The sequence below is a fragment of the Microtus ochrogaster genome, unplaced genomic scaffold (genome assembly GCF_000317375.1).
Source record: "Microtus ochrogaster isolate Prairie Vole_2 unplaced genomic scaffold, MicOch1.0 UNK14, whole genome shotgun sequence".
Classification (NCBI taxonomy): Eukaryota; Metazoa; Chordata; class Mammalia; order Rodentia; family Cricetidae; genus Microtus; species Microtus ochrogaster.
The window spans coordinates 2,410,156-2,419,118 of NW_004949112.1; the positions used below are offsets into that span (position 1 = coordinate 2,410,156).

Genomic DNA, 8,963 nt, shown 5'->3' on the forward strand with positions numbered 1-8,963 from the left:
TGGTGGTGGTGGTGGTGGTGGTGGTGGTGGTGGTTGGCGGTGTCCTTGCCATCTGGTGACCAGCCCCTACTGTTGTGGACCCAGTCTGAGGTCCCTGGACTGGACAGGTGGCGGGACAGGATGGAAGGAAGCCACCAGCACATGCATGCTGAGGACTAGACTCTAGACTCATCCCCAGCTCTGCCTTAGTCTGGTTTGCCTCTCCCACTTGACCACTTCCAAGGATCATATCCCTTTCTGGGCCCCACAGACTTGGGACATGTGAGGCTGCAACCTTGTGCCAGCAGCAGCTCTGGGATAGTATTCTGGAGCTGGGCCCAGGGTCTGGAGAATTCGTGTAGAAGGCTGGCCAGTGAGGTAGAGCCAGGATGGGGTGGCCTACAAGTAGCTGTCCTCCCATTGAAGAGGGAGGACTGGCATCTCGGCTGTGGTTGTATAGTTTCAGCTCCGTAGCAGCCGCTGTGTATGCGGTTGCTGTGTCTTACAGGTGGGGACACTGGGATCCTAACATGGGAGGTGCCTTTCCTTGAGTGACAGACACAGCAGCCTGGCCTGCCGCCTGTTCTTTAAAAATTTAGGGATTGGTTTTTGGTCATTTATGGTGTGTGTGTCATGTGTATGCCTGGTGCTGCAGAGACCAGAAGAGGGCATCAGATCCCATGGGACTGTGGAAGACTGAACTGGGAACCAAACCTTGGTCCAAACAAGAACAGCCAGGTGTCACTGCTGCACCTTCTCTCCAGTCCCTGCCACCTGCTATTAACCCAGCAGCAAGGCTGGCGCTGGTAGAGAAGGGAGGGACACTGCCATATAGGTCTTTGGTGCCTACCTGCCCGTGTCCTGCCCCTCATCAGTGACTCACCTGCTCTTGGGAAAACCTTGATTGAGCCGTGTTTTGGTGCCCTGGCCTATCCGAGCAGGTCAGCTGTTGAGTTGGAGGGCCAGGCCCTGATCTGCAGCCCTGTCCCCACAGGCGGGCTGCATGCTCTTCCCCCACATTTCTCCTTGCGAGGTGCGCGTGCTCATGCTCCTGTACTCATCCAAGAAGAAGATCTTCATGGGCCTTATCCCCTACGACCAGAGTGGCTTTGTCAATGCCATACGGCAGGTCATCACCACCCGCAAACAGGTGTGCCAGCTGGGTGCAGCCTGGCTCTGGTCCCAGTCGGTACAGCGTCTACACTTGGCTGGAGGGTGATGAAGGCAGGAAGGAGGAGCACCAGGGAGCTGGGAGGAGACAGGGCTTGGCGGGGAACGGAGTTTATAGGTTTTGAAGGGTACAGGGGATGGCCCGGGGGTGGGTCCTGGATGTGGAATTCTCTGTAGAGCAGGAGTGGGTTGGCAAGAGGCCCAAAGTCTCTGGAGGGTGACCTGTGTCTTGACACCTGGCTTCCAAATGGCGTTCACCTGGTAGCTGCTAAAGGTAGTTGTGGGCCTCCATACCACCTGGGGCAGAGACTTATCTTGACAGTGAGGGCAGGACCAGGCCTCGGCCTGCTTGGACTGTGGTCAGGGCTGCAGCCAGCTAGTGAGTGGGAAGTTAGGAGTTGAAGCTGCTGGTAGCAGTTGGTGTCCTGTCCCACAGGCTGTGGGCCCTGGAGGCGTGCACTCTGGACCTGTTCAGATTGTCAACAACAAATTCCTGGCATGGAGTGGTGTCATGGAGTGGCAGGAGGTGAGCTGCTGGGCCGCGTGGGCTCTTGGCCCCACCCCCTTCCCTCCTCTGAAGTGTGGGCTGTTGGCCCACCTCCCTTCCCTCCCCTGAAGTGCCCTCTTGCTTTGCCCCAAAGCCTAGGCCTGAGCCCAATAGCCGGTCCAAGAGGTGGCTGCCATCCCACATCTATGTGAACCAAGGGGAGATCCTGTGAGTGGGGTGGGGAGGGGTGGGCAGGCGAGTGGGCGGTGCAGGCCCCTGGGGAGACCTTGTGTCTGACAGCTGCTGTCTGGTGTGGCAGGAGGACGGACCAGTGGCCACGGAAGCTCTTCATGCAGCTCATCCCACAGCAGCTGCTGACCACCCTGGTGCCACTGTTCCGGAACTCGCGCCTGGTACAGTTTCACTTCACCAAGGACATGGACACTCTGAAGAGTCTGTGCCGGGTCATGGACAATGGCTTCGTGAGTAGAGGGCCTGCGGTCTGCAGCTGCACCAGGGCCTCCTAGGTTTGCATGTTTGTCCCCTCCCTCCGCCAGCCCTCTACTGGAGAACTGAGGCACCAGCTTGTCATTACATAGACATTGTGCCAGCAGGCGCCTGCCTTGTGACAGCCCCCTCCCCACCACTGCATGCTGTTCAGCTCGGCTAAAACTCCCAGAGAACTTGAGGCCTGTAGTTCCCGGGCCAGATCCTCCGCTCTGGGGCTTTGGTTTCCCTTTGTGAGCAGGGGATCCTTGAGCTGCAACTCAGGAGGTACTCAGGACATGGGGGGGGGGGGCTTGGTTTTTGGCACTGTTAACATAGCCAGGAATATGTCCTCAGTGTAAAGGAACAGGGCTCGCTCAGGGTGGGCCACATGCCTGGCAGCTTTAGACCCCTAGGACCTGATTTTAGGACCCCAGTTTGTGGCTGAGGGAGTGTGTAGATGAGTGTCCTGACTCGGGCCTGCTGTTAGGCGGGCTGTGTGCACTTCTCCTATAAGGCCTCCTGCGAGGTGCGCGTGCTCATGCTCCTGTACTCCTCGGAGAAGAAGATCTTCATCGGCCTCATCCCGCACGACCAGAGCAACTTTGTCAACGGCATCCGGCGTGTCATCGCCAACCAGCAGCAGGTCCTGCAGCGAAGCCTGGAGCAGGAGCAGCAGCAGCGAGGGGTGAGGTGGCTCTGCCATGCGTGCTCTCGTGGGCCCTGCCCTGGGTTCCCACTTCTGAACCTCCCTTGACTTCTTTCTCTGCAGATGGGTGGCTAGTGGACTCCCAGGCTGGGTGGGCCACAGTCCCAGACGAGGCCCAGTGGAGATTGGTGAGCAGCACTTGTTTTCCCAGGAAGCAGCAGGGTGGCCCTGGCTTTAGGGAAGCCACTGCATGAGGCACCGCCTGTGTCCCTGGCAAGGTATGGGTGCCAGGGCCTAGGGGTGGGGTGCAGTCTCACAAGTAGAAGCCACCCCCTCCTACTGCCTCCCAGGTTAGATGCTTCTGAGCAGGGGCTCCTGGGGACTGTACCTGCCCAGCAACCTGAAGGACAGCGTCCTGAGGTCTCCAAGGATGGTCCTTGCCTCTGTATGTTTCCCTAATAAAGCCTTTTAACCCACACACTGTCCCTCCCTGCTAATTCTATGCTCAGTGCAAGATGAGTGTGTCCAGAAGTCACACAGCGTGGATCCACCCATGTGCAGAGCTGAGTCTGGCGGTTTAGGGGATGTGTCCCGTTACATGGAAAGGTAGGCTTATGAGGCTAGTTACCACAGTGATGGCCTGCCTTTGTTATGTTTAAGCAAATTTACATAAGGTCCAGTGTCCCACAACTGGGTTCTAACACCTGTTGCTGACTCTAGTACCCCAGAATGGCCCTGGCTGCTCAGTTCCTCAGCCAGGTGTGCTGGGTGCACAACAGCCCACTTGTAAGCCCAGGTTTAGTGTAGAATGCCCTGGCAGGTTTGCCTCCCACATGCCCAGCAAGGTGGTCTTGAGCAGAGTAGCAACATTGTTTATTGTGGGCTCAGCCCTCCAAGAATTGGCTGTACAGCCGCTGCAGCGCTGGGTCCAGATGTGTCCGTAGTCGGAATGGGATCTGAAGGATCTCCAGGAAGCCCTCGGCCAGTGTGGGTGGCTCAAACTGCTTCCTGTGGGATAGGGGTGTTAGGTGGGGAGGGGGAGGCTCTGTACCCCACCACCTCCTGTACCCTTCAGTCCCCCAGGCCCCTGAACCTGTAACTGAACATGACCATGTCTGACACCGGTGCATGCGAGGGGTCGGTCATCTCGCGGAACTGTAGAAAGAGAGGCACAGAGGTCAGGGGGCATGGGCTTAGAGAGAGGCGGAGCCTGGAGGGTGTGGCTCACCCTGTTGTTGTGGCGAGCCTGCTCCAGCGTAGCACAGAAGTTGAAGCAGCGACAGGGCACACCTGCATCTCTGGCACACTGGATGTACCTGTGGAGGGGGCAAGTGCTGCTATCGCTGCCACCCAGCACTCAGTCCCCATCCCCACCCCACCCCAGGGTTCCAGTACCTGGCCCTACTTGGGACATCTGGATTGGTGTTGTCAATCACAGCTTGCTTCCCCTGCCTCAGTGCTGCCTGGCATGAGCTCACACAACGCTGCCATGACCCCAGTGTGTCCTATGGGACCCAGGACAGGTCACAGTCAGTCTGGAAAGTCCCACCCCAAGAACAGTGCTCTGAGGGAGGGTACAGTTCCACTCACCCTGTTTATGTGGACGTATCCAGCCGGCAACAGGTGTTCCTGGACGAAGGTGGACTTGCCAGCTGTGGGGAAGTGTGGCCATCAGCTAGAGTCTAGGAACCAAATAATTGCCGGGGGAGCCGGAGATTGGTTGGGCTGTGGCATCTCACCCCCAGGGAATCCTACTGTGACCACCACCTCTGGGTTGGGGCTGAGGAGGATGCTGGACTCTGGGATGTAGAGGGGCCCGGCGCTGGAGACTGTCCTCTGGCAGGGGAACAAAAGGGGGTGTAAGCCTGGGAGCCAAGCAAAAAAAAAAAGCCTCTCAACGCTTTTCCCTTGGGTCTCACCGGGTCAAAAGCTGGAAGCTCAAATCTAGCTGCTGTCCACTTAAGGAAGAACTCCTCTGGAGTGGCAAAGCGCAGGCCGATGTTGAGGGCGAACTGGGGGAGAGACGGGTCTGAAGGGTTCAGAGGTGCAGCAGAGGTGGGTGCGGGGAAGGATGGGGGACACGGATACCGCCAGGCTTACCAGGCGGTCTGCGCAAGAGAAGTCTTTCTTCTTTCTCCCTGGGGCCCAGTTGGCCGGGCGCCCTGCTGCATCTGTAAGGAGGGTGACCCTGTCCACCACTAAGCACAGACAAGGTTCCTCATACCCCCAAAGCCTGTTCCTCTTACCTCCCACGAAGATGCTGTCACTGATGGAAATGGGCATGCCCTCGTTGGCCTGCAAAGAGAGGCGGTGAGAAGCCCCTCCATGTGGAACAGCAGAGGGACTGGTTGTACCCCATACACAAGGACTTTGCTGCTGCGTGTCTCGCCTGTTCCCCAGTGGCTTCCAGAGGGCACACAACCCACAGCAGCCCTGACTCCCTTGCTCTTCCCACTTGGGTTGTGTCAATGTCTGCCTTCCTAGATCTGTACCCTTGGGCCACCTCCTCAGCCACCTTCCCACATCCCTGATATTTGCCAGGCTCTCCCCTCAGCCACGAGCATCTCTGCTCACCCACTGCTTTAGACCTCAGAGGCTAAACCCTGACCCTTGAGCTGCAGCTTCTCAGTTCCTCTGCTCTGCAGACAAGAGTGCTGGTCTCCCAAGTCCAATTGACAGATGGCAGGGACCCGGGAGGGCAAAGGAGCAAGGGTCACGAGGGCTGGGCTGGGAATGCTCACCTGCTCCTGCAGATGGTCCCACATGCCACTCACTGGCTTCCGGTTTAGCCCTGCATGTGTTGCCACCAGCACCTGTGGAGGTGGCCAGGTTACACTATCCTCACAGTGCTCAGGATCTCCAAGGACATTCCTGTCAGCATAACCCCAGCTGAGGCCTCCATTCCATGCCTTGGCATGTTCTCTCTGGGTCCCAGTCCCGCACAGCCCCTCAGTGTTCTGGCAGTACCTGAAATGGGACCCCCAGCTTCTCCAATACAGCCTCCACCTTGGCCTTGAACACCTCTGCTGGCAGCTTCCCTCGCCCAATGCCCATTTGGTTGGTGAAGATTACCAGCTAGGGACAGATAAGGACACACCGGAGACCCTCACCACAGCTCAGCCTGAACACTACACAAACATGCCCCCCACCCCCCAGGCACCACACCCTGTAGCTCTTCTAGAGAAGATCCACACCCACACACCTTGTAACCCTCAGTATCCAGCTCCTGGAGCTTCTTTGGAATCTCCGGATACAGAATCCTGCGGTCAGTGGGAAGCAGCAAGGACTTGTAGTCTAGAGGACTCTGGGTTCCCATCCCAGCCTCTTCCTACGTCCCACCTCACCTCCAGTCACTGGGGCTGGTGGGGAAGACCTTTCCAGAGCGGGTGGTGATGAGAGTCCCATCTAGGTCAAAGGCAGCCACCTGGTATCACCCAAAACGGACAGCAGTAGTGTCATCTCTGACCTTCCTCACAGGCTGACCAACACCAGCCCTTTGATACTGGGATCACCCTTAGGAACAGGCAACCGTCAAAAAATGCATGATTGAAGCCGGGCGATGGTGGCGCACGCCTTTAATCCCAGCACTCGGGAGGCAGAGGCAGGTGGATCTCTGTGAGTTCGAGACCAGCCTGGTCTACAGAGCTAGTTCCAGGACAGGCTCCAAAGCCACAGAGAAACTCTGTCTCGAAAAAGCAAAAAAAAAAAAAAAAAAAAAAAAAAAAAAAAAAAAAAAAAAAAGCATGTTTGGGGGGGGGAAGACGGCACAGTACCAGTTGCTCCTGTGTCCTCTGCTCCCCACTTTCCAGACTTTAATGGGGACCCATGTCCCACCCACACCCTTCCCCTGAGACTCTCCTGGGAGGATTAACAGCTCAGAAGGAGCAAAGGTCTTTGTTGGAAGAGCTGGAGAGATGACTAAATGGTTAAGTGCACAAACATCAGGTGGCCCACAATTCCCCTAACTCCATCTCTAAGGAACCCAGTGCTCTCTGGCCTCTGCAAGCACCTGTGTGCATGTGGTACACATAAAATCATGCAAGTTCATATAAATAAACGAGGGCTGGAGAGATGGCTCAGAGGTTAAGAGCACTGCCTGCTCTTCCAAAGGTCCTGAGTTCAATTCCCAGCAACCACATGGTGGCTCACAACCATCTGTAATGAGCTCTGGTGCCCTCTTCTGGCCTGCAGGCATATACACAGACAGAATGTTGTCTACATAATAAATAAATAAATATTTAAAAAAAAATAAACGAGTAAATTTAAAAAAAATTTTAAATTCAAAAATAAAAAATAAAAACAAAATTCACTGTTGACTGCGTGCCCAGCCAGGGACCAGGCACCCTCCCCCCCCATTTTCTGTGGCCTCATTTCAGAGTGGCCTATAAACACGTCTAAGGTCTGGTCATCACTGATTCCAGGGCCTGCTCTGTATCCTGCCCCTCAGTGGTAGCAGTCACCAGACACAACTCAACAATCTCTGCTCACAAAAGCGCAGGCTCAGAGACTTTGTAAGACTATCCCAGGGCTGCACAAAGTAAACTTTGAAGTAAATGATAGACTGTGACCTCACCTTGCCCCGGGGCTTTACCCCAGATGCTGTGAACACCAGTAACTTCTTTAAGCTCTCCCAGCCAGGGGATGATTTCCGCACCCTCTTTTCCGGAGGCTCAGCAACCTCCGGGTCCACCGAATCCACAGGGGGAGTGCCCGGTGGAGTATCTGGCTGGGATCCTGATGTGCTAACTTCTTCCCAATGCAGGGTTAGGGGGTGTAGGCCATTGACTAGATACAGGGTGTCCCCCAAGCGTAGAGAAGCTGACAACCCTGGCTTCAACTCCTGGATCCCAACAGTTGATGGGTTAATGCCCAGCTGCAGAGAAAGGGAGAGCTAGAGTTGGCTCCACCCCTTTAGGGAACACCCGCCCCCTCACCAAGTCCAATACCCTATTTCACAAACAGACCCTTACTCTTCCCACCAATTCATTTCGTGCTACCAATCAGAACTTTGAAAGGTTACAGGTATCCAGTCTGGCACGGTGGAAAAGGGAATAGCTGATCAGCCTTCTGAAGAGCTGTGACCCACTCCTCCCCCTCCCCCAAGTCCTTGCTGCCCGTTGCTGAGACACTGGTACCTGTTTCACTGCCACTGTCCGGGTCTCAGGGTCTGCAATCAGCTCCACTGAGGGTAAGGGGATGGAGTCAGGGTTTACATCACATATGGGGACATGGCCAGCTACAGACTACGTATTGCACTTCGGAGGAAGAGGCACTTTCCTCCCACCCCCAACACAGGGCCTCAAGTAGCCCAGAGTAGCCTAGAACTCGCCACACACTGGTGGCTGGCCTTAAACGGATTCTTTTGTCTCTACCACTCAACTGCCTGGATGACGGGTGAGTTCGAGGACCTCAATAGGACCGGGACCTACACTCACAGAGGCCAGGGTCCCTAGGATGTCAGAGACCCGGGGGTGGCACAGGATAGGTCTATTTTTATCTGTAGGATCGGCTTGTTCCATGAGACACATTGAATAGACCTATACACCCTGCCCAGAGACCCGTCTCTCTGCTGTGAGCATCCTCCTCCGCCCGGTGATAGTCTCCCGGACCCTCTTGGTCCCTCCCCCAAAAGCCCCGTCTAGCTCCTGGTTCGGCACAACCTCCCCTGCAACTTTCGCCGCCGCAATTTCACTTCTCCCGCGCCCACCTTGATTTCGGGAGCACTTCCGGTCCGTCACCTGGGTCAGGGGTCCCCGACCTAGGACCAGGGCTTGGCCATCCGACGGCAGAAATATAGGGGGCGGTCCCCCGGCGGGGCTCTGCAGCCACAAGCGGCCCCGGCATCCCAGCTGTGACATCCCGGGATGCGGCAAAGGAGAACAGACTCACGGCTCGGCAGCCAGTTATGGTCTGCTACCGGAAGTCCTGCCTTCCCACTAGAGTCGGCCGGAAATCCCGCCCCTTGCCTATGGGCGGGTTCAACGTTTCCTAGGCTACACAGCAGTTCCAATACGAAGCTAGTGAGGCTAGTTTACTATTGGGGTCACTTCTGAGTTCATTCCCAAACTCACCACAGTCAGAAGGTCTGACTCCTTGCTGGGCGATGGTGGCGCACGCCTTTAATCCCAGCACTCGGGAGGCAGAGGCAGGCGGATCTCTGTGAGTTCAAGACCAGCCTGGTCTACAAGAGCT

At 56.3% G+C, this 8,963-nt stretch overlaps 2 protein-coding genes across 3 annotated transcripts in view; one reads left to right on the forward strand and one right to left on the reverse strand.

Annotated features, from left to right (window-relative positions):
• The window catches only part of Ptov1 (prostate tumor overexpressed 1), a 6,469-nt gene extending 3,218 nt beyond the window's left edge, over positions 1 to 3,251 (forward strand). Inside the window, exons 6-12 of one of the 2 annotated variants that reach the window (XR_003378696.1) lie at positions 974 to 1,129; positions 1,586 to 1,675; positions 1,791 to 1,864; positions 1,956 to 2,118; positions 2,613 to 2,810; positions 2,895 to 2,959; positions 3,122 to 3,249. Coding sequence is in view for 1 of the 2 variants with exons in the window: in XM_005366843.3 (XP_005366900.1) it covers positions 974 to 1,129; positions 1,586 to 1,675; positions 1,791 to 1,864; positions 1,956 to 2,118; positions 2,613 to 2,810; positions 2,895 to 2,906 (693 nt within the window). In the remaining variant the exon portion in view is untranslated. Of the gene's footprint in view, positions 1 to 973; positions 1,130 to 1,585; positions 1,676 to 1,790; positions 1,865 to 1,955; positions 2,119 to 2,612; positions 2,811 to 2,894 lie in introns of both variants that reach the window. The other variant, XM_005366843.3, reaches the window with a different exon arrangement.
• Positions 3,252 to 3,627: 376 nt separating this feature from the next.
• Pnkp (polynucleotide kinase 3'-phosphatase) lies at positions 3,628 to 8,786 on the reverse strand. Its single transcript, XM_005366844.3, has 16 exons — positions 8,479 to 8,786; positions 7,907 to 7,953; positions 7,345 to 7,644; positions 6,116 to 6,195; positions 5,974 to 6,031; positions 5,739 to 5,846; positions 5,513 to 5,584; positions 5,018 to 5,066; positions 4,872 to 4,942; positions 4,691 to 4,783; positions 4,511 to 4,607; positions 4,362 to 4,423; positions 4,167 to 4,276; positions 4,000 to 4,087; positions 3,865 to 3,926; positions 3,628 to 3,779 (listed from the first exon to the last, which is right to left on the reverse strand). Exons 1-16 carry the CDS (start codon positions 8,627 to 8,629, stop codon positions 3,656 to 3,658), a joined length of 1,572 nt encoding a protein of 523 aa, XP_005366901.1. The 5' UTR covers positions 8,630 to 8,786; the 3' UTR covers positions 3,628 to 3,655.
• Positions 8,787 to 8,963: the final 177 nt, after the last annotated feature.